The 25,442-nt window shown below is 55.8% G+C and overlaps 1 protein-coding gene across 4 annotated transcripts in view; it reads left to right on the top strand.

Annotated features, from left to right (window-relative positions):
- The first annotated feature begins 1,412 nt into the window (after window positions 1–1,412).
- The window catches only part of ARHGAP23 (Rho GTPase activating protein 23), a 72,107-nt gene continuing 48,077 nt past the window's right edge, over window positions 1,413–25,442 (top strand). For 2 of the 4 annotated variants that reach the window (XM_061175721.1, XM_061175719.1), the window contains exon 1: window positions 1,413–1,491. In XM_061175721.1, coding sequence (XP_061031704.1) covers window positions 1,429–1,491 — 63 coding nt within the window. In that variant the 5' untranslated portion in view covers window positions 1,413–1,428. Of the gene's footprint in view, window positions 1,492–22,992; window positions 23,152–25,442 lie in introns of those variants that run through there. The other 2 variants (XM_061175720.1, XM_061175723.1) reach the window with 2 other exon arrangements.

The following is a 25,442-nucleotide window of genomic DNA, read 5'->3' as shown; positions in this document are numbered from 1 at the left end:
GAGTAAGGATGTTCTAGTAGGTGTCTGGGCCATACTGCCCCCTGCAGGGCCTGACTCCCTGATCCTGAGGGGTCCAGGACTTGGGGCTGATCCACTCTCAGGAGTCGGGATGGTGGTGGTGGTGAAGCAAAGAGGTTTTATGAGGCTCACTGCCCCAGAGTGGGTGGGCCATTTCAGCAGGCAGAGTCGGCCTTCCCACTTTCATTGCCTGCCTTGCCCAAATCATATTCTTATTTATCTATGGTCTCTGCCTTCCTTTCTTCACAATCTGGGTGAAGGAATGCAGGAGCCCTTTAAAACTACAAAAAGGCAAGGGAAAGAGGTAAGCATAGGCTGTAAAAAATAGGAGGTAGGAAGGATGTTAGTTAGATAGCAGAAAGAACTTTCCAGCAGAAACTAAGGACTGAGAGACTGTCCCTTCCTGGATCATCAGGGGATGGGCTGCAGGGGTCCTGCTTGGGGGCAGGGAAATGAGAAATTGACTCAGGACCCCGACGGTTCTTTGGGCCCAGCTCAGAGTGAAGCTGGGAAGGGAGGCTGTGGGAGCTTGTGATTGGGAGGCCTGGAGGGTCTCTGCTCTTACTGTCACCCACTGCAGAGTGGGTCTGTGGGCTGTCTAGAGGCCTGAGCCACAGGCTGGCTGGGTGGGGGTCTGAAGGGCTGGGGCACCTGCCTCTCTCTTACAGCCTGCATGGGATCCTGGGCTGAGACTCTGCCTGGGAGGGGTGTCCTAGATTGAGGGGCATGAAGCCCCTGAAAGTTCCCCTGTTACCCTCGTCGCCCTCCCCCTCCCCCTTGGGTATAACCATCTCTGCCCTTGTCTCAGCTTCCGTGAGTCTCTGGATGGAAGGCTCCCTAAGCCTTTTTTCTGTCTCTCCCTCTCTTCCAACCTGTGTCTCTTCATCTTTGTCTTTGATTTTCTCTGCCTCTCTCTACTCTGTCTCTGTCGTGTCCCTGCCTCTCTCATGCTTTCTGGGTCTCTCCGTCTCTGTTTCTGACTATCTCTGTCTGGCTGTGTTTCTCTCTGCTTTCCTTTCCCTTCCTCCCTCTCTCCCTCCCTCCCTCCCTCTCTCGGTGCTAGTTCTGTGTCCTGTGCCGTTGTCCTCTTTCCTCGGCCGGCCCGGATCACCGTCTATCTGGGCTGGTCCCCTGGAGGCCGGCCCAAACCCTCTCTAAGACCATCTCTCTTCCGCTGGCTGTGTTCTGCCCCCTAGCTCCGCTGCCAGCGCCAACCCCTGCCTCAGCCCTCTGTACCAGTCTGCTACCCTAACAAGAGGCAGAGGGTGCGCCCTTTTAGGAGCGCAGGAGGAGGAGCGAAGAGACGCTCCACCCCTCCGCGTTCGGCCCCGCCCCTCCGGCCCCGCCCCTCCCTGGTCCCTGCCCGCGCCCCCAGCAGTGCCCTGGCAGCAGAGCCGCAGCTGCCGCCCGATGAATGGAGTCGCCTTCTGCCTGGTCGGGATCCCGCCCCGCCCGGAGCCCCGGCCCCCCAAGGTGAGGGTGCTGAGCCAGGGGAGGGGGCGGATCCAGGCGCTAACGGGAAGCTGGCAGCTGGGACCGGGGTCGCTGCGCCCCCGCTCGGCGGGCACAGCCTGGGGCGCACGGCGCGGGCACCACGGGCATGGCTGCAGGGAACATCGGCTGGTGGCCGGGGAGGGGGCCGGAGCGCGAGCTGCCCTGGGCAGGGGGCGGGAAGGAAGAAGGCAGGCAGGGGGCCGGGGCTAGCACGGGGCTGCCAGGGCCGGGGGCACCGACCCGGGCGGCGGTGCCAGGCCCCCAGCGGCCGGGCAGCGGGGGCGGGAGGCCCGCGCCTTTTGTCCGGGTTTTCCAGGCGGGGCGCCTGCCGCCGTTTCCTCTGCCCGAGTTTTCGTTTTCCGTTGGCGAGGCCCCGGCACAGCTGGAGGGAGAGGGAGTGGGGGAGGGGTTCCCGGAGCGGGATGTCCTTGGCCACTGTGGCCGGACACCCCCTCCCTGCGCCACACTCCCCGCGCTGCCGGGCCGGACCGCCCGACGAGCTGCCCGGCGCGGGTCCACCGCCCCCCAGGGGAAGAGAAACAGGCCGGGGACCCTTGGTCTTGCAGGCGCGGCTGCCCTCCCCTCTGCCCTCTCGGGCTGGCTGTGGGTGGGTCTCGGCATGGGGTGCCAGGGGCATTACTCAGCGCTGGGCTGCTTTGCTTGGGTTCTTTCATTTGCCGGCTGCTGAGGCTGGGGAGGGCCAGCAGGGGCCTCCGGGCCCCACTGGGGCCAGCACCCCACCTCTGAGCCTGACTGCCCCGTTCCGCTGGAGCACCCCAACATGCACTCCACCCCTTTCCAAGTCGAAGGGTTGAACACTGTCAGGCCAGTCATTTTCTGAGCTTGAAAAAGAAGTTTCCTGGGGGTCCAGGTTGGGATCAAGACCTGGGCTGAGGAGGTCTGTTCCTCTTTTGACGGGGCTGGAGGATTTAGGGCCATTCCTCCCCAACCATCCCCTCAGTGTTGGAGCTGGGGTCTGGTGCTTTGCAAACTCTGAGACTGGTGTGTATCTCAGTAGCTGGATGTAGGCACAGTTCTCCCTTGGTCTGCATCTCTATCCCCTGACTCCCCCTCCACCTTTCAGCCAAAGTGTTTCCTAACTAGAAACTTGAATTTCAGGGTGGACTGGGGATGGAAGTGAAGGTCATTATCGTCAAGTTTCTTGGATTCCCACCCCCCACCCTCCAACACACACACACACCAACACCTACTTCATCTCCACCCCCCCTACTATCTCCACCCCCAGCCCCAGCCTGTGGCCCAGCTGTGGGAGTGCAGGGAAGGTGTTTGATCCCCTGGGGTTCTCCCCCTCTGCCAGGGCAACAGCCCCATTCCCCAGAACGGCTGCTCTCACTGAGATGTGCTCACTGGCCTGCGATTTGAATCTCAATTACATAACCAGTCATTTCGCCTCCAAACACAGCCCAGAGGCTCCCAGCCCCAGACCCTTCTTCCACTTGCTCACAAGGTGGTTGGGTCCACCGTAGGTTTCTGGGAGCTCCAAGTTCCTGCATCTGAAGCCCCTCCCTCCCCTTGGGAATGATGAGAGCAGTAAATCCTTCAATGCTGGATTTGAGGGCCTCAAAAGCCCTGGGAGCAGGCAGGGTGGGTATTAGGGTCTGAGACTACACAGCGACAGTGCCAGGTCTAGAACCCGGGTCTTCTGATGGGAGTCACAGCACAAGATGAAGCTCTAGGGAGGGGAGCATTGTTAGGAAGGTGCCTTTGGGACACCATGGGGAATGGGGCAGGCTTTTGAGGATCTCAGCTCAAACAGAGAGGGACTGGATGCTGGGAATAGGCCTTGTGTTTGGGCAGCCTGGATGGGGACCTGTGTGCCCCCGCACCAGGCCAACCCTGAGCTCAGGGGCAAGGGGAGCAGGAGGCCAGTCTGGCCCCCAGGGGTGCAGCATTTTTGGCATGGAGTGGGGGATGAGGAAGGGTGCTGGTTACAGAAAAGGGCAGTGCAGTAGTGGAAAGAGGCATTTATTGCTTCATCCTTTATCGCAGGGATACTTAAGAAGGACTTCATGATGTATCAGATTAAAAGAGAGTCTACAAAAGAGAATGGAATAAGTTACCGAATGAGGGATTGCAATTAGCCATTTGGGAGAACTTCTAGGGAGAGGCTTACGAGCTGCAGCATCCCAGGTGAGCCTGGAGCATCACGCAGGAAAGTTTCCTCCAGTATAGTGGGTTAGGTAGATTCCTGTAATGTTGGATTCCAGTGTAGAAATCTGGAGAGATTCATGGGAGATGCAAATATACTCAAATGAGCATATATATTAGTGCCTGAAAAAAATGTGTTTTAAGGATGGAGAATTGCTCTAATAGTATAGCTGATAGCTAAGACATAGATAGCGATTACTCTAGGCCAGGATTTATATGTTACCTCATTTAATCCTCACAAAACCACCATGACGTGGGTGCTGTTATTATCCTCATTTTTCAGTTGAGGACACTGAGGCACAGAGAGCCAATAGCTTGGCCAAAATCCCATCGCTAACAAGTGGCAGAGCCAGGGTAGGAACCCAGCAGTCTGGCTCAAATTCATGGTCTCACTCCACTACCCTGCTTTTCATGACCTGCCTTGTCTGCTGTCACTCCCTGAATCTGGGTCTGTCTTGGATACAGGCCAAGATCAAGGTCAACCTCTTGCTGGATTGGAGCTTGGTTGCTTTCAGCTGGGACACGGATGGGGACAAGAGGTCTCAGGGTGGCAAAGCCTCAGGTATCCATCCATGGTTGTTGGGTGGGGAATCAGCTCATTTACTCCACCAACCCCCCATCCCGCCCTATGCTAGCCCACCGCACTTGGGCTGTGGCTTGGTTCATTGGTGTTTTCCTTCCAAAGGGGCATCAGCCCTGCTCTATTGGCTGCAGGGGTTCAAAGGTGAGATATTGGCTTGGTCAGGGATTTGGACAAAGCCTGGTTTTAATTATCCTGCTCTCTCTCCCTCCCCAGAGAGAGCCATGAATAGGGCCTGTGGGAGCTGGCTCTGCCTTTCCCCTAGTACCCTCCACCCCCTTCAAACAACCCGCCTTTAGATCCAGGCCTTCCTCTTTCATGTGAAATTGTGCCAGCTCGTCAGCAGGGCAGTGCCAGTCAGTACCAGGCAGGCGTCTCCTCTTCACTGCCTCAGTGGGACGACAGGCTGGGATGGCCTTGGGACTGGACTCTGGGGCGAGTTTAAAGCTCTATGGGGGTGGAGCGTATTCATCATCTATCAGAGTGGGTCAGGACCAGAGGGGTCATCTTGTCCAACAGTGGGGAACCTGAGGCCAGAGAGTGGCCAAGGTCAGATAGGCTGGGAGTGGTGGACATGAACCCAGGGGTTCTGACTCCCGGGCTCCCAGGCCATGCCTTTCCCCACACAGTTCTGTCCTGGGTGCCCCCCTCCAGTGCAGGGTTCTGAGACTAGGCCCCAGGAAGGGAAAAGGAGGGCAGGGAGGAGCAGGGACAAGTGGACAATGTGTCCCGTTCATCTCTGTGTCCCCAGTGGCCAGCACAGTGCCTGGCACAGAGCGGCCCTCCATAAATGTTTGTGAAGTGCAGACCGGGAGCAGCCCCTCCCCTGGCCTCGTGGGTGCCCCGTGCCCAGCTCTGCCCCAGCATTGTGATGTTTGGTCTACACATCAGTCTCCCCTGCCGGACTGGGAAAATAATCATAGCAACTACTTCCACAGTGCTGACCACTGGGTACATTATTCCTATCCATTTGACAGATGAAGAAACTGGCACAAAGAATTATGTGGCTTCCTGAGGTCACACAGCTAGTAAGTGGCAGAGCTAGGGAGTTGACTGTGATTATTCCAAGCAGCCCCAGAGGTGTCATGTTTATCTTGGTACCACAGAGCCTGGTATGCAGCCAGTACTCCGAGAATGTTTGTTGACTGACTGACTCACTGACTCACTGACAGTGTATGGAAAAATCACAGAATCCTGTAATCCTTTGGAAGTAGCTGGGTTGGAGTCTTGGGAAAGTAGCCTAGAGGAGCATCGTTTTGTTATCTGTGCCAGGAGTGCCTGAGCCAAACCTAGAGAGGAAAGGAAAGCTCACCCTGGGGAATTCCCTGGCGGTCCAGTGGTTAGGACTCTGTGCCCTCACAGCAGGGGGCACGGGTTCCATCCCTGATGGGGGAATTAAGATCCTGCAAGCCCCGCGTGGTGTGGCCAAAAAAAACCCACGCCCTATCAGTACTGCCCTCCAAGGCTTAACAACAGCCACTGGGGCCCCTCAGCTTTCTGACTTCTCTCTTGCTCCCACTCCCTCCCTTCCTCCTGCAGAGTTCCAAGGGGATGGCGCTGAGCAATGGGCAGGTGGGAAAAGACTACAGGTTGGATTAAAGATGTCTGTTCCTTTTTCATCTCTGTGGCCCTGAGATGTTCAGCCCAATGCATCACCTTTGTGGAAGATTCTGTGCCTTTCAAGTTGGAGGGTGGACGGAGTGTCAGGTTTGGGACAGGGCCTGTCATAGTTATCAATTCTCCATCTCTCACCTCCAGTCCTAAACCTGAGTCCCAAGGTCACCTCCTCCAACCTCCTCCAACCTGCGTACCCCTAGGCGGGTGACCTCTTCCCCTCTGACTCCCCCTGCTTCCCACTGGCTGTGTCTGTCACTATCCCCAGGCCACACTTCATCTGCTGACAAAGGCTGGTGGGAGCTAACTAGGAAAAAAGAAGTGTGGTGGGTGTGGTCTGCCTTCTCTACCGACAAGCAACCTCGGGAGATGAGAGGCCCAGACCTGGCACGGCCCCTGGTACACTGGGAGGCACATTGGGTGTCTAGGCCCTGCCTTCAGCCTGAGGGGGTTCAAATTTCAGCTTTACCCCTTATTCACTATGTGACCTTGGCCAAGTTACTTAGTTGTTTTTAGCCTCCATTTTCTCATCCCTGAAATAATCCCTCAAAATTGTTGAGAGGATTAAATGAGGTAATACAGGTAAACTGGCTGACATTTGGTAATCTCAACTATTAGCAGCAACTGGATGGAAATGAGAACAACACAATTTGGGCTCAATAAAGAGAACCCTTTATGGTCGGAGTAATCTGAAGAGCTGTCCCTGGAGGTAATGAGGCCCCTGTCAGTGGAGGTGAGCAAGCACAGGCTAGACTAGAGAGAATTCAGGCGTTGGGTGAGGGGTTGACAGAGAAAACCTTAAGGATCCTGCTTTGGGATCAGCACCGTGTGGTAGGAAATTAAAGGAGCAGGCGAGACCTGGTTCCCGCTGTTGGGAACTGGGGAGCGGGGTGAGAGGTTGGCTGCTGTGGTTTGGGCTATGAGGCTCCTCTGAGGAGAGGGAGTCCTGAGAGGCTGCCTGGAGGAGGCCTGGAAGGATGGGCATGGTTCTGATGGGTGGGAGAAGCGGGGAGGCCACTGCAGGCCAGGAAGGGCTTGGTGGCTGAGGGGCGGTGCGGTGCCTGGACCACTGGCTCTGAAGTCAGCCCAAGGCTGCCTCCACATCCTGGCTGCCCAAAGGGGTTGGGTGTATGGTGGGGGTGGGGAACTGGTAGCTCCCTGACCCCCCACCCCCCAGACTCTCCTGGACGAGGGGCCAGGGCTACTCCCTGTGGCAAAGAGCCGGGGCCTGTAAGGAACGGAACTGTGGAAAGAAAGACTTCTTATGCCCAGTGCATTTGGGGGCGTCTGGGGGTCGGGGGAACAGTGGGGCCTTTGTCCCCAGCCACCGGGAATCTGGCCGAGCAGCCAGCCCTGGGTCTGGCTGGGCCCTCGGCAGGCAGGTCCTCTTTGAAGTGACCCTTTCAAAGCTCAGCCTGAATCCCTGCGAGGAGAGAACTTGGGGCGGAGCGTGGGGATGACTGAGACCCACAAGCCAAGGATGGAAACAGACCCAGGACTGGCCCCTTTGGCGGGAGGGCTGGGGGGAGGTGTGTGGGCCGGAGGAATGTGGTCAGGCTAGGGGGACATGTGGGAGCCATGTGGGAGGACAACCACTCCAGGGTCTTGGCCCCCAAGTGAGGGTTAATTAGGGAAGGACAGAGTTCATTTTGGCCTGGTTTCCAACAGTCCCTAGCTTGACTTCTCTCTGACTCTGGGCTCCTAAATCTGCAGCTTTTTCCTTTTTAATTTCCTCAGAGAGTGTGAGAGCTCCTTGGAGAGAATTGGATGTAGACGCAGGACTTAGAGGCCTCGGTAGGAGGGAGGGGTGGAGATCTGGGCTAGCCTGAGAGCCCGGAAAGGCTGTAAGGGGAGGCTGCAGTGCAGACCCCTTCCCTCCACCACAGAGTTTCCACCATTCTCCAAAAGAGAGCGAGGGAGTGGGGGGAGATGCCCCCGAGAAAGGGAACATCTTTGTAAGCTTTAGCTGGACAGATATTAGAGACCACCCCCTCCCCTGCCTCCCCACTTGGCTCAAAGGGAAACTGAGGCCTAGAGAAAGGCCAAGGCCAAGGGATTAGAAGCAGAGGGGAAGGGACAAGCAAAAGTGGGAGGAAGAGGGAGGTTGGACGCCAGGTGAGAAGTGGGTTCAGGCTGCTGAGTTCTAATCCGAGGGTAGTGGAGAAGTGCCCATGGTCTCTCCAGCCCTGACCTGCTGTGATTCCATGAACCGGGGGAAAGTAAGGGGCGAGTTTCTGTTGGCAGTTTTTTTTGGACTGAGCAGTGGACCGTGAAGCCTTCGGCAGCCCAGGTGAGACCCCTACCCCACCCTGAGGCTGTTTTCTGGTTCATGCCCCGCATCCCCATCTTCCCCTGGCACCACGGCACTCTCTGTACTTGGGAAGATTCTTCCAAATCTCCCTTTCCTCTTCCGAGGGTGCGGCCCCTGGTTCCTCCCCAAGAGAGGGAGGAGGGAGCTGAGTACCCCAGGCCGTGATTGGGGGCTGCGGGCAGTTCTGGTACTTTCCTGTATCTTGCACTGGCATCTGAAGAGCTGAGCCCTCATTAGCTCTGATGAAGCCTTGGCACCATGCCCCACCTCTGCCCTGCAGCACCTGGTGGGGGTGAGGGGATAAGGGGGCAGCTGAGGTTGGACCCAAAGCCCAGGAGGGGGTGGGATGTCTGCAAGAGGGGAAAGTGGGAGTCAGGAAATGGGGGTCACACAACAAGGCCAGGACTGCTGGTGGGATGAGAAACAGGGCCCTCTTCCTTTCGAACTGGGACCTTTTCCTCCTCCAGTGGCTCCCAGGTGCTATGGTCCCCACAGTGCTAGGGAAAGCATTATCCAAGACTGGGTGTGGCTCAGGGCTCTGAGCACATTCCCAGGCCTGGCTTGCGTGAGAGTGTCCCTCTCCCTAATTATAGCCTGGGGCAGGAGAAGGCCCTGACTCCAGAAACTGGAGGCTCAGTGCCTGGGAAAATCAGGCAGCGGCTAGATTTTCATGCAAACCATACTTTGTTCATTTGGTGACCATTTCCTCTGTGCCCTCTGGGTTCCAGGCTCTCTCTGTGGGTCTTGGGACCTGGATGGATATGACACAGCCCTGCCCTCAAGGGGTTCCTTATCTGCTTTTCTCACCACCCAAAAGCTCCACTAAGATTTTTTCAGGGGTTCTGAGATGTGCATCTACAGTATCTGCCAGTCCAGAACACCCCTTGCCACCCCCCAAAATATTATCATAAAAATTAGCCTGATCTAACTGGGGAGACAGACCCAGTTAGACAGACCCTGTCTTCACTGTGACATCATTTGAGTGTGAATGAAGTCACAAAAGTGGTAACAGGAGTTTACAGATGGAAACAGTGTCACTGGGGAGAATTGCTATAGGGATTGGTTAAAAACCAGTTGGTGATATGATTAATCTCCTTTCTCTCATCTCCTGTTTCCAAACAATAGTTAACAATTGTTAAGCTGAGGATTCTTTATTGAAACTTCTTTTGATCAATTTTCAAGGACCATCATGAAGTGGTTGTACATTTACTGATATAAGAACCAAGACCCTGAGAGGCTAAATTACTCCACCAAAGGTCACCCGGCATCCGAATTTAAATCTGGGTCTTTCTGAATCCTAACTAAGGCTATCCTGTGTCACGGCTACATTCCCTGACAAGGAAGAGCCTGGGAGCACAGCTGCCACCCTGGGAAAGTGGACCCTTCCCCCTGCCCCCAGCTGAGCCTTGAAATCCAAGTAGGGGTTGGCCTAATGAGGGAAAGGTGGTGGATGCAGGCAGCACGATTATGTTCTGCTTCTTCGTGACTCTGCTTGCACAGGGATTTTCCCTATGCCTCCCTGGAGTCTGGGTTTGCTCATGAGTGGTGTGGAGGACCCCATGGCTCTGTCAATGAACATGGGCTGAGTCCCTGCCTCCTCTAGAGATGCTCCAGCTCTGAGGGGAAGAAGACTTTACCAAGGAGGTGAGGCTTGCCAAGGCTTGAAAGATGCCTGCTGGGATCAGTGGGGTGGTGGAGAAGGGAGAGCAGGGCATTCCAGGCAGAAGGACCCAGCATGAGCAAAGGCAAGGAGGTGTGAAACAGCCTGGCCTCTTGTGGGGTCAATGAGAGCAAGACTGAGAGTAAAGAGAGATGAGATTGTCAAGGCCAATGAGGGCCAGATCCTGTCCCTCTCCTCCGTCATCATGGCGGATCCTTCATGCCATAGTAAGGAACTTGACTTGCTCCCGTAGATACTGTGGAGCCATGGAAAGGTGTCAGGAAGTGGAGGCAGCAGACCAGCTGAGAGATGATGAGGGCTGAACGTGGAATTGGAGATGGAGAGGAGAGGATAGGAGTGGGATGCATCACCCTCTTCCCCTCCCCAGAAGCTTCCGTGCCATCTCTTCCCCTTGTCTGATATAGCCTTCCCTGCCTTCTCCATTTCACAAACTTCTATCTATCCTTCAATGCTCAGTTCAAATATCCTTCTCTGTAAATCTGCCACCCCTCCCCCCACCAGCCACCAATTCCTCGAATATATGGGGATTTCCTCCTCTGGGGACTAGACTTTAAGCCCCATCAGGGTAGGGACTTTTGTCTTGTTCACTGCTCTATCTCCAGCTTCTAGACCAGGCCAAGTTGAATGAATATTGTTGACTGATGAACTGAAAGTTTCCATAGCACTTTGCACAGCCTTGTGAAAACCCCATGATAATAATAGGAGTATTGGTTGCAACTAACATTTATTGAACATTTCAGTGCCAGGCACTGCTGTGCTGAGCATACACACTAGCTCTTTAATCTGCACAACAACCTCATGGAGAATAGATTATCTCTATTTTATAAATGCAGAAACAGAAGCTCAGAGAGGTTGGTAACTAGTCCAAAAGGATACACAGCTAGGAAGTGGGATTCAAGTTGGGATTCAAAACCAGATTCCTCTGAATCCTGTTTAGGAATGTTTAAACATTACGCTCTGCAGCCTTTTAATTTTGTCTCATGTTTGTTTCTTCATAAAATCTCATGTTTTTTTTATTAATGAAAAAAAATCCTTTGTGGACTACTGAACTAAGATTTGTTGAACAACTTCTGTGTGCTAGGCACTCCACACTAAGCCCTCTCAAGGACCCCATTTACAACTGAGGAGACTTGAGAGGAAAGAGACTTGACTGGGATCACTGGGACCTGTAAGATCAGCTGGGACCTGATCTTACAACTCTTTGACGCCTCGCCCTCCGGGACACCTAGTCAATAGTGCCAGAATGAAAGAAATAGGAGCCGGGCTCTGAGATTGACTGACTTGTTTGGCACTTGTTTGGACTGGGCCAGGGAAGTGCTCCCCACTTCCGTCATTGATGAAGAAAGGGGGTCCAGAGGCAGGGATGGAACTGTTGTAATTTCCCAAGTGCCCAGCTGTCTGTCAGACATGTGAGCTCCAAGGAGGAGAGGCTGACCTGGCGCTGGGGTGGGCGGGGATGGTATCACAGCAGCAGAGCCTTACCAGGACCTTGACAGAACAGGGTGAGAGGCCTCCAGAGGCTGCACATGTCAGTGCGACTTCAGCCAAGGGGTGACCCGAAGGACCGCTCGGGAACCCGGGCTGCCCGGGTGGAAGCCGGTGTGAGCAGGGGCCCTGCGCGGGTCTAGTGCCCTTTAGGAACACCTTCCCGGAAGGACAGAGACCCACCAATCAGATAAGCCAGCTGCTCTCTATTTGCATGTCATCTGCATGACCACACCTCTTCGCTCCTGCCACTCAGCCTCCGCCTCCAAGAGTGCCTCCTTGGCCTCCGCCCCATTTCAGGACCCTGTTTAGGGCTGGCGTGGGAGGGCTGGGCTGGGGGGCTGCGGGGCGTGAAGGGCAGACCTGGGCGGCCAGCTTGGCCGCCCTATTCATAGCTCAGGGGCTGGCGTAGTTCGCATATTTGGCGTTACTCTCGTCTGGCTGGCCTGCGGCTGCCGCCCCTCCGCGCTCCTCCCTCCCTCCTCTTTCCTCCCCTCTTCGCTCCTCCCTCTGTCTCCTCTCCCACCTTCGATCTCTGCCAATTTTCCTGAAATCTAGGGTTGGCCGAACCTACAGGAGGAAACTGAGGCCTAGGGAGGGGGCGTGTCTTTCGGCCGGGCCTCAAGGGAGAAACTGGTAGTAATGAGGCGTATAATGAGGTGGCTGAGAGCCTGGGCTCTGCCGGCAGACAGACCTGAGCTTGAATCTGAGCTGCCGCTAGCTGTGGCACCCTGGCAAGTTCCTTAGCTTGCAGTCCGGGAAGCTTTTCAGAAACAGTCAAGCTGCGACCTCGAGGATAAGGGATCAGTTAAGGGAAGGTGGGGGAAGGAGAGAGACAAATGTTATATTCCAGGGAGAGGGAACTGTGGATGTGGTGGACCAGCCTTGAGTGGACAAGGGCTTGGCCAGCTGAGGTGAGGGGACAGCGGACCCTGCAAAAGAGATGAAGCAGCTTTCCTTTTCTCCACACCCCTTACTCCCTTATTCCAGCACCCCCACTTTCTGGATCTGGTTCCTACTGAGGAAGGAGCGGGGGGTACAAAAAGAAGGACAAAGATCCGAAGCAGCCTCTGCCCCAGGTAGACCTTTCCTGGGGGCAGGGGGTTTGCCAGCCATCTGCTTTCTCTGAGGAGAAGCTCATTCATTCCTGTACATTGAGAAGCAGTGTGCCGAGCACCCACTCTGCGCCAGGTGCCATGCCAGGAGCTGTGGATTTGACTGCCAGCAAAGCAGACATGGTTCCAGCCTTCCGGAACTCACAGCCCCAGGGGGGAGACGTTGGTCAAAATAACCTCATAAATATACAGACACCATCTCGAGAGTGCTGTGAGAGGGTGCAAAGGGACCTGACCTGGTCTGGGGGCCAGAGGAGGTGTCTCTGGGGAGTGACTTTTCTGCGGAGAACTGCAGGGTGGGTAGGAGTTAATTAGGGTGTGGGTTGGTGAGGCAGGGAGGGAGCCAGGGAAGAGAGAACAGCATTCCAGAAACAGCATGTGCAAAGGACCTGAGGCTGGAAGGCTGCCTGGTCCTCAAAGGAAATGGAAGGAGGCCAGGGTAACTGGAGCACAGAGAAAGGAGGTGTGGTGGGTGTGGAACCCGGAGGCACGTCCCCCAGGGCCTGGTGGTCATAATATTAAAACAATTAGTCTGGACTGTAAGGGGCCAGAGGAGTGATGGAGACTTGGGGTAGACTGGACATGGTGAAGTGGGTGGACTCAGGAGACATTTGGGAAGCAGAGTCCACTCTGATGGGTGGATGTAGGGCTGGGACCATAACCCCTCCCATTTATTGGTTCCCAGAATGCTTTCCCAGCAACTTTGTCAGGCTGCTATCCCTAGCTTCATTTTGTAGTTGAAGAAATAAGAAAACCTGTGTGACCTTGAGGTCACACAGCCAGAAAAGGACTAGGGCCAATACCATTGGCAAGTGTGACCCTTTCTCTAGATCAGCTTTTCTCAATGCTGGGCCAGTGGTCTCTCTCTCACCAGCCTTCTATCCCCCACCCCTAGGCGCCCTGTGGGTTAGCTCAGCATTCCCTTCCTAGCACCAGACTGGGTGAGGGGACCAAGAGGCCAAGGTGGTGTGTGGGTGTGTGTCACACTTATCCCAAGAGGCTGCTCTGCTGTTAAATGAGGTAATGCATGTGAAGTGTGCCTGGCATATAGTGAGGGCTCAACAAATATTAATTACTGCTGTGGCTGTTACAATGTCCCCAAATGCAGAGCCAGGCATATGGTAAGGGGGAGGATCTGGGGCCAAAGGCGTTGCTGTCTGTCCTCTTCTGACCACAGAGCCCAGCCCAGAAATCATCTCAGCTCCCTCACAGGCAGGAACCAGGGGAGGTTGTTTGTCCCTGCAGAGCCACCATCCCCTCCACCCTTCCAGCTGCCTCTGCGGCATCATGGGCTGGATTAGGGAGAGGTTCAGCTCTTAGGCAGGGTGAAGGGATAACCTGGGCAGGTTGAGCAGGGCCTGGGGTGAGGGAGGGTGGGTGGTTTCAGGGATGGAGCTGAGAACCTCTCCCTACAGGGAGCCCCATGTGCCCTTGGGGAGACTTTTGGCATCTGCTGAGACCTGCCCTGGGAGGGGATGACGTCTCAGCTTGACTTGGACTGAGCGATCCCCTGGAAGAAACCAGTGGGTGCACCTGTTGTCTCTGCCCAGGTGGTCAGATAACAGGAAGAACTTCCAGAGGGAGGTGTGGGGGACAATAGGAAGAGCCATGCCCAGAGTTCTCCCACAGTCTCCTCTGAAACGAGCTGTTCAGTGTGGAGTCAAAGAATGGATACGATGATTTTGGAGAAGAGTCACTGCAGGCATTTTCTGGCCTGCGGGAATGACTGTTCCTAACATGATCTAGTCTGAAAAAGGGCTCTGGCCTCTCTCCAGGATTCCTTGACCAACCAAAGTGAGACCCTTCCTAAGGTCCCACAGTTGCTCTGTCCTTCTGCAGAAGACCCTGCTCCTCTGTAGGAGATGGGGAGGGTGACCCTGGGGCCTGGTTGGGGGCCCCCACTGAATGCAGTGGGGGAGGTGGGGTGGAAGGAATGAGGGCACCCTGCCCACTCTGGGCTGTGAGGGAGCTAAGTGTGCCAGACCTGGGCCACCAGGGGGCTCTCCCGCACACGGGACCTGCCTGCGTCTCTGACAAGACCGTGCATCCTTCAGCGTTCAGGCATGGTTTTCTTGGAGCGTGTGCACAAGAGAGCACGCGAGAACGGGGTCTTGCCTCTGTGTGCACACCCTGGTATGTGTGTATATGTTACGGGTGGTGTGTAAGCATGTGTAGGCTTGGGAAAGACGTGTGTGCTGAGGCGGGGTCAGGCCTCAGGGGGTCAGGAACCCCATACTTAGCCTGGCTTTTGCTAGAAAAACTCTTCCAAGGTTCTGACACCTTGGAATGTGGCCTCTCAAGGGACTGTGCATCCATCAGTCCAGCCTCCGATAGATGGTAGGTCCTCATCAATGCCCAGGACCTACTCTGTGGGAGGTTCAGACTCCCCTGGAAGCCTGAGAGCTCCCCCTGTGCTCGGACTACTAGGGCCTCAAAGATGACAGCAGGGGTTCTGAGAAGGCACAATGGACGGGGTGGGAGGGAAAGGTCCTCCCAGCAGGAGGTACGCAGCTGTCCTGGGCAATCTCTGTGGGCAGGGCCTGCTCCTGGGCCCCATTGGAAGACCCATTCATTTGTTCCATCTTCTTTCAACAATATATATTTTTTTCATTTGAATTCTGACTTTACCATTTGTTTTGGTGTGTGGCAAAATATACGTAACTCAAAATTTATCATTTTTAAGTGTAGAGTTCAGTGGCATTAAGTACATTCACATCGTTGTGCAACCATCACCACCACATGCCTCCAAAGCTTTTTTTTTTTTTTTTTTAAATTTATTTATTTTTGGCTGCATTGGGTCCTTGTTGCTGCGCGCGGGCTCCCTCCAGCTGTGGCGAGCGGGAGCCACTCTTCACCGCTGTGCGCGGGCCTCTCACTGTGGTGGCCTCTCTCGCTGCAGAGCACGGGCTCCAGGCGCGCAGGCTTCAGTAGTTGTGGTTCACGGGCTCCAGAGCGCAGGCCCAGCAGTCGTGGCGCATGGGCCCAGTTGCTCCGCGGCATGTGGGATCCTCCCGGACCAGGGCTCGAACCTGTGTCCCCTGCATTGGCAAGCGGATTCTTAACCACTTCGCCACCAGGGAAGCCCCTCCAGAACTTTTTTCATCTTCCCAAACTGAAACTCTGTACCCACTAAACCATAACTTACATTCCCCTTTCCCGCAGCCTTTGGCAACCATCATTCTATTTCCTGTCTCTATGAATCTAGGTATCACATATAAGTAGAATCATAAAATACTTGCCTTTTTGTGTCTGGCTTATTTCACTTAGCATAATGTCCTCAAGGTTCATCCATGTTGTAGCATGTGTCAGAGTTTTAAGACAATAAAATTCCATTGTATGTTTGTGCCACATTTTGTTTATCTAATTCATCTGTCATTGGACATTTGGGTTGTTTCCACCTTTTCGCTTTTATGAATAATGCTGCTATGAACATCATTGTACAAATACCTGAGTCCCTGCTTTCTCTTCTTTTGGGTACATGGTCAGATGTGGAATTGCTGGATCATATTGTAATTCTATGTTTAATTTTTTGAGTAACCACCATACTGTTTTCCACCATTTTGCATTTCTACCAGCAAGACATGAGTTCCAATTCCTCCACATTCTCGCCGTCAGCAAATAATTTTTGAGAGCCTACTATGGACAAAGCACTCTAGCAGTACAAATACATTTCTTTACTTTTTAAAAAAAACTTATTTATTTATTTTTGGCTGCGTTGGGTCTTCGTTGCTGCGTTTGGGCTTTCTCTAGTTGCAATGACAGGGGCTACTCATTGCGGCGGCTTCTCTTTTTGCGGAGCACGGGATCTAGGTGTGCGGGCTTCAGTAGTTGTGGCCTATGGGCTCAGCTGCTCCATGACATGTGGGATCCTCCCGGGCCAGGGTTCGAAACCGTGTCCCCTACATTGGCAGGAGGATTTTTAACCACTGCACCACCAGGGAAGCCCACAAATACATTTCTGAAAATTTAGTAGCTATTGTCCTTAGGAAGCTCTCAGTCTAATGTGGGAGACTCAGGCCAGGCCCTTGAGCAGTCTCCAATCTGAGGGGGAAAGACACAGGCCATGACCTCTGGGAGACTCTGGACTAATATGGGGCAAAAACAACAAAAACAACAATCCTTCTCTCAGGGAGCCCAATCTGATGGAGGAAGCATAACTTCTTCCTTTTGGGGAGTCCCCAGACAGGCCCAGAGACCAGATTGGATACGTGGAGGGCATGCCTTGAGACAGTCAAGGGGCTGGTGAGTGTAGTAAATCAGGGGCTGGAGAGGGCTTGTGGTGGGCTCTAGCCCACGCTGGCCCACAGTTGCCTGGGCAATGGCCCCACTGTTTACTTTGTGGCTGGCTCCAGACTCACCCATTTCTGCAAGTGCTCATTTCCCACCATGAGGAAAGATACTCATCTTTAGTTTCTCCTCCCTCTGGTGTCCCTGAGGAGGGAACTGGCTCTCTTGCTGGGAGGGGGCCCTGCCAGCCTGGCACCTTTGCCATCCTCCTTGTCTGCTGGGAGCAGGTTCCATCTTGGGGTCTCATGTCGCCCGCCCCTTCCTCACTCCCAAATGGCCTACTGACAGGGCTCTGAGCCTGCCGAAGTTCTGCTATGGAAGGGGGGCTCCTGATGATTCCTCCCTGCTTCTTAGGGGGAGGTGGGGCACATAGGGGCCTGTAGGGGGTAGGCAGTGGGAGGTGGTGGTGATGCCCACGTGAATAGGTTCGCCTGGGTTTGTACAGACCTGCTTGAGTGTCTGCATGTGTCACTGTCTTTGTGTACATGTGGCTGAGTTGTCTGCATGTCTGAATGTGAGTGTGGTTGGGTGTGTGAGAGTGTGAATATCCAAAAGACAATGAAAACATCTTGCGTTGACCTTGAGGGCATTATGCTAAGTGAAATAAGTCAGAGAAAGACAAATACCTTATGTATGATCTCACTTATATGTGAATCTAAAAAGAACACCCCCAAACAAAACCCCCCAAACCTCAAGCTCACAGATACAGAGAACAGACTGGTGGTTGCCAGAGTGGCGGGGGCGTGGGGTGAAATGGGTGAAGGGAGTCAAAAAGTACAAACTTCCGGTTATAAACTAAATAAGTCCTGGGGCTGTAATGTACAGCATGGCAACTATAGTTAATAATAGAGTATTGCATGTTTGGAAGTTGCTAAGAGGGTAGATCTTAAAAGATCTCATCACAAGAAAAAAATTCTGTAACTAAGTATGGTGACAGATGTTTAACTAGACTTATTGTGGAGATCATTTCAATATATACATAAATATCCAATCATGCTGTACACATGAAACTAATATAACATTACATGTCAATTATACCTCAATAAAAAATTTTTTTAAAAAAAGAAAACAAACAAAAGTTTGCATTTATTGAACCCCTACTATATGCTCAAGACTTTCTTTAATTGACTTAATTCTCCTAAGGACCTATGAGGTGGAACTTAGTGTCATTCCCATTTTATTGGTGAGGAACTGAGGCTCAAAGAGGTTAAATAACTCACCCAAGGTCTCACAGCCAGAAAGGGGTAGAGATAGGACTCAGTCCCAGAAGTCCTGGATTCCAGAGGACCCTGGAGCCCACGTGCTAACCCCTGAGCCGTACTGCCACCGGAAGAACTAGGGGATTCTGTGCTGCTTGGGATTGTGTTTGTCCCTCCTTGATTTCTGGCATCACGAGTGCTTCCTCCTCCCTTTTCTCTCACCCTCCCCTCCCCCAGCCTTCCTTGGCTCGGGCCCAGTTTCAGGGTGGGAGAGGAGTGTCGCAACACCCTCACTCAGGGCAAGACTGGCCCTGGATGGGGAAAGCACGGCGTCTGGAGAGACCCTCTGAACCACCCGCTGCCCGCAGGCTAGACCGAGTGTGGGGTTCCGAGGTTCCCGGTGACGCGGGGCTATCTGCACATTGAGGGTGTTGGGGAGACTCGGGCCTGCCTGGCCGGCTCATCCGCTTGGCCTGTTGGGGCACGTCGGGACTGCACACAAGTGGTGCTGGGAAGCAGGCATCTGAGTGGGGCAGAAGGGTGGAGGAGGACGGAGGGGGCGGCTGCCCTTGAGCGAGGAGACTGGGGCAGGGGTCAGAGGCCCAGGCGTGGGCGGGGCGGGCATGCGTTGGGTATCGCATTGCCTGCATGCCTGGGATGGATGGGCTGGCAGGGGATTTGTTCCGTCTGTGTGTGAGGTTGTGGGGTGGGTCCCAGTTTGATGGTGTGCGATGGGTGTATGGAACCAGTCGGAGCTTTAGAAATGCCGGATGATTCTCTTGGGTTGGGGGCATTGTTTGTCCTGTGGTTTGAAGCCTGCATTCTGGGAGGAGGCACAAAGCAAGCAGAGGAAGGAAAAGCAGGCAAATTGACCCTGAGACCCCTCTCTCTCACTTCTTGAGCCACACGCCCTTCAGCGGTATCAGTTTCCCTCCTTCTCCTATCACCTGACCCTTGGGCCCCAGGATGCTCCCCTCTTCCCCAGTTTCTGGTTGTCAGGCTGGCCCCTGCAGTCTTCTGCTCCTCCAGCTCAGCCCACTCTCTGGTTCAAAGGCTTACCTGGGAGGCCCCTAACCCCACTCTCAAACAAACTGTCCGCTCCCAGAGAGAAGAGGCCCTGAACCCCTGACACAGGGGCTCCTTTGGTATGTGTATGGGGGTCTCCCTTGGTGGGGCTGAAGGCAGCTGGCTTGGGCCTGGATCTGGAACTGGGGACCCCTGAAGACTTCAGGAGCTAGGACAACACTAGTAGAACTGTAAGCGCCCTGAGGGTAAGGTCTACACTCATCTTGTTTTTCTAAGGTGTCCCAGCCCCCAGCACAGCCCCTGGCCCACAGCAGGCACTCAAGTCGTGGTTCTTGAATAGATAAATGAGAGGATAATGGAAAGAGATCTGAGTTAGGGGTTAGAACCCTGGGATGGTCCCACATTAGTAAAAGCAAGCCTTGAACCAGTCACTTGTCCTCTTTGAGTCAGTTTCTGCATCTGAGAAATGGGTATAAAAACAATCTCAAACATCCAACTCTTAGGGTAAGGGTCAAATGAGATAAAGTGAAAGTGCTTTCAAACAGTAAATGATGATGATCTCATGTGGAGAGAGGAAGACCGGATGCCCCCCTTTGGGGGTGTAGTCCCCAAGCCCTCCGCGGGGACCTTCAGGAAGATAAGGTTGAATGGATTTTGCAAGCTGGTCAAACTAGAGGATTGATGGGAGGGACTGCTCAGCGGGGTAATTCCTGATTTGGGGGGAGGAAGCTGGGGAGGGTGTAGGGGAGGAGGACTCACACCAGGCAGGAAGGCTTGGAATAGAATCTCAGCTACGCCTGGTATTTCCCAGCCCTTGGCGCCCTCCCCCACTGCACTCTGGGGCCCACCCCACATTCCTTTCCCAAAGGAAATGGGGGAGGGGGCCGAGAGGCTCCCCAGGCCTGGCAGATCATTTATTCAAACTATGTATAAGTTTCTAGGCCCTGCGGTGTGTACCTTGCTCCCGACATGCCTGTGGAGGAAGCTGGGGTGGAGTGGGTGGGGTGGGGCAGGTGTGGTTTTGTGTTGGAGGAGGCTGTTACCTCCTTCTGGGGGCCTTGTCGGCCCTGCCAGATTAGAGGGCAGGAGATGGGCGTCATAGATGGCTTATCATTTCCCAGGTCTCTGCTGCCCTGAACACAGAAACCCCGTGCTGCTTCTCCACCTCGCCTCTCCCTGCAGCCCTCAGAACCAGCCCTCAGAACCCTCAGCAGTTTCGAGGGCGGGGGGGGGGGGAGTCGATTCTTTTTTTTTTAATGAATTTATTTATTTTATTTTTGCTGCACGCGGGCTTTCTCTAGTTGCGGTGAGCAGGGACTACTCTTTGTTGAGGTGCGCGGGCTTCACATTGCGGTGGCTTCTCTTGTTGCGGAGCACGGGCTCTAGGTGCACAGGTTTCAGTAGTTGTGGCTCACGGGCTTAATTGCTCCGTGGCACGTGGGATCTTCCCTGACCAGGGCTCGAACCTGTGTCCCCTGCATTGGCAGGCAGATTCTTAACCACTGCGCCACCAGGGAAGCCCCAGGGAGGTTGATTCTTGATCCAGAGACACAGCAGCACCTGTTGGCCATGAGAAGCTCCATGGGGCGTGAGAGGGGAGAGTGAGTCTTATTTCCTCACAACCAGGGACTGGACTTGCAGCAAGAGGAAAGGAAGTTAGGCAGCTGGGGGGACTAACTGGCTGTCTGCTGGGAAAGCAGGTCAGACTCTGAGTCAGGACATCCCTGTGGTCATTGCCCTCCATTTGGGGCGGCAGAGTATGACATGGCTGAGGACATCTCGGTGGTGCTTCCAGCTGGTCTGAGGCCCTGGCCTTTGGAGGGCATGACAAGGGCAGGAATGATCCTGACCCAGAAGCCTTAGTTTTCTAGTGATGGGGGCAGGGGAGGTGCTGATGGAGATGCCAGGAGTCCTGCTCCCCCTGACCGCGGTCTTTTCCCACTCTGTCCCAAGCCCTCCTGACTCAGCGCTGGTGGCAGCCTCGCTCTTCCCTTCCGGCTTCCGCCAGGGTGGGGGTGGGGGTCCAGCTCCTGCACAGGGGGCCCAGCAAGCGGCAAACAGGAAACAGGAGAACAAAACCGCTCCCTGGCCCCCACACGCCTCACCCTCACCCTTCCTCCTCCCCCCCCACCCCGCTCCTGCCCACCCCCATGGTCCTCTATTTCTCTTCCTTCTCCCCTTGGTTTCCCCTCCTCTCTGTGCCCCTCTGTCTCTCTCCTCTACCTCCCCCCACAGGATCCTCCATCCTGGCCTGTCCTTGCTGGGGACAGCAGGTGATGATGGGACGAGGGAGGGAAGGGGGAGCTGACTCTTCTGCCTGGTTCTCCCTTCTGTTGGCTTCCCCCACAGGGGCCCAACCCTATGACTGTTCCTCCCCCGACTCCTAGATTTGGGAGCAGGGTTGGGCTGGATCTGCTCCCCTCTGCCCCCGGCCTCCCTTACCTGGATGCTGGCTAGAATTTAGGTATAAGATCCAAAGTTGGAATGAGGGGCTCCGGACTTGGAGTCCCAGGGCCGCCCTAACGAGCTGGGTGCTCTTGGGCTTCTGTTGTTTTCTGAAAACTGGGTCAGGGCAGCGGCCCCAGGCCCCAGGGAGTGGCTGTGCGGGGGGAGCACGCGGTGAACAGTCAAGGGGGATAGAAATGGGCGTGGCCATGACACGCCTACTAGCCAAGGCCTCTGTCGGCCCCACCCGGGAAGGGGGCCTGGGAAGAGAGAGAGCCAGGAAGGGGCGGAGGGCAGGGTCTGCCATCGACTGGGGCTTCCTGTCTGACTCACATGCTAGGGGTGAGGTGGGGGCCAGCTTGGAGCCCATTGTCGGCTTGTGGTGGCCCCTCTGGGTAGAGCATAATGGGCAGGGGGTCCTGGGGAAAAGGGTCCGTCACACGCTCCCACAGGTGGTGGTGGGAAGGGTATAACGTGACTCTGAGGTGGGGTGACTATGAGAGAGCGCTGCTCTCTGAGCAGGGCAGTGCGTGTGTGTGAGACCTGAGGGGGCACGGCAGCAATGCATGGAGTGGGTGTGCTGGGTAGTGTGTGCCTGTCCTCTAGGTGTGTGCCTTCGTGGGGTTTGTGGGTCTCTCTGTGGGGTGTGTGTGGAATGCATGGGTGGGCAGGTGGGGGCCTGGTGTGCTTTCAGGGGCACAGTGGGTATGCTTGCAAAGGTGTCTCTGTGGGGTATGTGGGCCATTGTACCCATGGGAGGGTGTCCAAAGTGTGTGTGCACACAGAAGGATGTCCACGTGCAATGTGTATATGAGGGGAATAGTGTGTTTGTGTGTGTTTGTGTGGGGTATGTGGGCAGAGGGAGAGTGAGTGACTGTGTGTGTGTTGGGGGGAGGGTGTGGGGTGTCTAGATGTGTGTGTGGTGCGGGTCTGTAAAGGTGGGTTGGGTGTGTGTTTACATATGTACGCGCAGGAATGTGTATTTCTCTGGGGCGCGGGCAGCTGGTTGAGCTTTGGCCTGGAAGGAGTGTAAGCGTGCGCGGGCAGGTACAGTAAGTTTTTGTGTGAGTGGGGTGTGTGTGTGTGTGTGTGTGTGTTTGTGAGTGTATGTGTGTGAGTGTATGTGTGTGACTGCGGGGGCGCTGTGCAGGGCCTCTCGTGTGTGGGGGTGTGAGTGTGTGGGATGGGGCGGCCGCGCACAGGGGCCGCCCCGGAGGGGGAGGTGTCTGCCCTGCGAGACTCGCCGGCGTGTCCGGGCTCAGGCGCCCTCGGCCAGGAGGCGCGGGAGGCGCGGAGCTGCTGCAGCCGTCCTGCCGCCGTCCGCGCGGGCCGTCCGTCCCCTCGGGGCCCCAGGGCTCCGGGCCCGTGGCTCCGGGGGGCGGGCGGGGACCCCCGGGGCCCGCCCGCCGCCGCCGCCGCCGCCCGGGGGGCCGAGGACGCCGCCCGCCGGGCGCCGAGGAGCGGCCGCCGGCCCCCGCGCAGCGCGCCGGTCTCCGGAAGCCGGGCACACGGCGCGCTGGGGCCGGGGCGGCGGCTGGGCCCGGGGGCCCCCGCCGGCCGCGGCGCTCGTGGGCAGCGCGGTGTGGCGCGTGGAGCGCGCGGGGGCCGGGGGCTGGCGCTGGGAGCGCGCCGTCGGCGTGGACTGCAGCGCCCCGGAGCCGCGCTGCCTCTGGCTGCCCTGCCTCAGCCACAGCGACCGCCGCGCGCCCGGGCAGCGTCCGGCCAGGGTGAGCGCCTCGGGGGCCAACGGGGTCGAAGGCAGGGGTAGGGGTCCGGGCAGGCCTCGCTCCGGTGGGTGGGATCGGGCCACCAACTCCCTGCGTTCCTTGAGCTGTGTGCGCCCTGCGCTTCGGGACCGATCCCCCCCGGAGTGGGGAGTGAGTGAGAAGCTGGAGAGATGCAGGTGAGGGCGGCAGGCTCCTGGCTGAGAGCTTTTCCAGGGGTGCCGGATTACAACCCTCAGTCTGCTGGTGGCCTCCAGTGGGCTCAAGCCTCTTGGTTTATAGGCGGTGGAAGGATGGAAGGGAGCAGGGTTGTTTGAAGAGATGCCAGGACATGGAATCCTGCAGAGTTCGGGCTGGCAGTGACCCTGAGTCAGAACCATGCAGGGGTACCCTAATGAAGCAGGAGGGGCATCACTCTGCCGTCTCCCTGGTAGGGGACCTGGGCGCAGAGACACACAAGGGTTTTCAAGCAAGCCAAGGAGGCTGAGGTGGCAGAATGGGCCCCAGCGGGTAATGAGTGATCTCAGGGTGAGGACTGACAAGGCTGGAGAGGGGGGTGGGGACAACGTTTCTGATGTCCGGGATCGACCAGGCTGGGAGGGCGTGAGTCACAGTGGGCGCCATGCCCGGCATGAAAGCTGTGCTCCCTGCAATGACCTCTTTATGCTCCTGGGGGAGGGGAGGAGCAGGACTCCTGGGTTCTAGTTCCTGGTGTTGCCAACCCACCACGTGTCCAGTTCTGTCTAATTTGTGGCCCTGGGGTCACCTGCCCTTCTCCCACCATCAGTTGTATTTCTGGATGTCTCTTTCTTTCCTGACATGAGAGTGGGAGTGTTTGGAAATAGATCTGGGCCTGGGAGCATTAATCAGTGATGTCCCTATGTCTTCTGAGCCTCTCGCTCTCCTTCCCCTTGTCTCTGTGCCTACCTCAGACAGCAGAGGTGGGGATGTGTGTGAACTGTACCTCTTCCCAATCTAATCACCTTCCATTGCTGCTCCCTTCTCTGTTTCTGCATCTGTCACCTCCCTCCCCCTCAAGATGAGAGCAAGACCCAGTATTGTCCCAGATTGGAGGGGAGGAGAGGAGAGGAAACATGCATGTATAATAGAATGAAGGACTGAGGTTAAACCTAAGGAAGAACTTCCCACGGGAGAGCGGCGAAATCTGGCCACTGATGGGGGCCTCAGTGTCTCCTCTTCAGGCAGGGGTGTGGTAGCTGTGGCGGGGGATTACCACACTGACATTCTCAGGAACCTCGTTGGCAGGGATGGGGGAAGGAACACTGGAAGGAAGGAAAAGTGGAAAGGGAGAGGGAGAGCTAAGGGAGGGGGCATGCCTGGGTGAGGAGAGGACCTGAGAGAGAAAGGCATGCCCACTGCCCTGGATTACAGGCCCCTCCTCCAACCCCCCCAACCGCCCCCGGGAGTGGCACCCCCAGGCAGCTGGCAGCTCCAGTCAGGATGTGTGCTGGGGGAAAGGTGGGGGACGTGCGGGGACCTGTCCCAGCCACTTCTCGTCACTGGGGCAGCTGGTGGCTTAAACCTTAATCCAGGACACCAGCAAAACAATAGGCCCTGTGAACAGCCTCAGCCCAGAGCCCGGGTGGAGGGCATGCAGGGGAGGCACCCCACACTGGGGAAGAGCAGGGGTTTTGGTAGGAGGGGGCAGTGGAGGGTCCCCTGAGGCCCTCTTCCCTCCCTGATCAGTTCCTTGCCAGGTCCGTAGAGATAGGAAATCCAGGGGATTTCAGACCTCAGCAGAATTCCCAGAGAATTTTCTCCTCTGGGCTCCTCAGACCCCCATGGGGGTGTGGGGCTCAGCGGGAGAGTCCAGACTATAGCCACAAGTGGAAGGAGCTGAGGGGCCATCGCTGGACCTCCTGCCCGATGCCAGAATCCCAGCTCAGTCCTCCTAAGGCCTCCTGGTTGGGGGTTGTCCAGCTTTTGCTTGGACCCTTGTGAGGACAGAGAACTCACAGCCTCATCCCGGTAGCTTTGCAGATGTATGTGATTATAGAATGGTCTCCCTGGCCCAGAGCTTGACTCGGCCTCCTCGTATCTTCCACCTGGCTGTGTCCTCTGGGACTGTACCAAGTAAGCCTATGGCCTCTGTTACGTTTTTCTTTAATCTTCTGAGATTTGAGGATATCCCCTCCCCAAACCTCCCGCCCCATGCAGCCCAGCCTCCCACCCCACGCAGAAATCCCTAGCTTAGGGCTGGACACAGGACCTGCTCCTTCTGCCGGATGTGTGAACAGGAGGGTGGATGGATGCATGCAGGGACTTCTCAGTAT

This window comes from Eubalaena glacialis, chromosome 19, assembly GCF_028564815.1.
Source record: "Eubalaena glacialis isolate mEubGla1 chromosome 19, mEubGla1.1.hap2.+ XY, whole genome shotgun sequence".
Classification (NCBI taxonomy): Eukaryota; Metazoa; Chordata; class Mammalia; order Artiodactyla; family Balaenidae; genus Eubalaena; species Eubalaena glacialis.
Note: the sequence above shows the minus strand (reverse complement) of the source record. Positions and strands in the feature narration are given on the sequence as shown.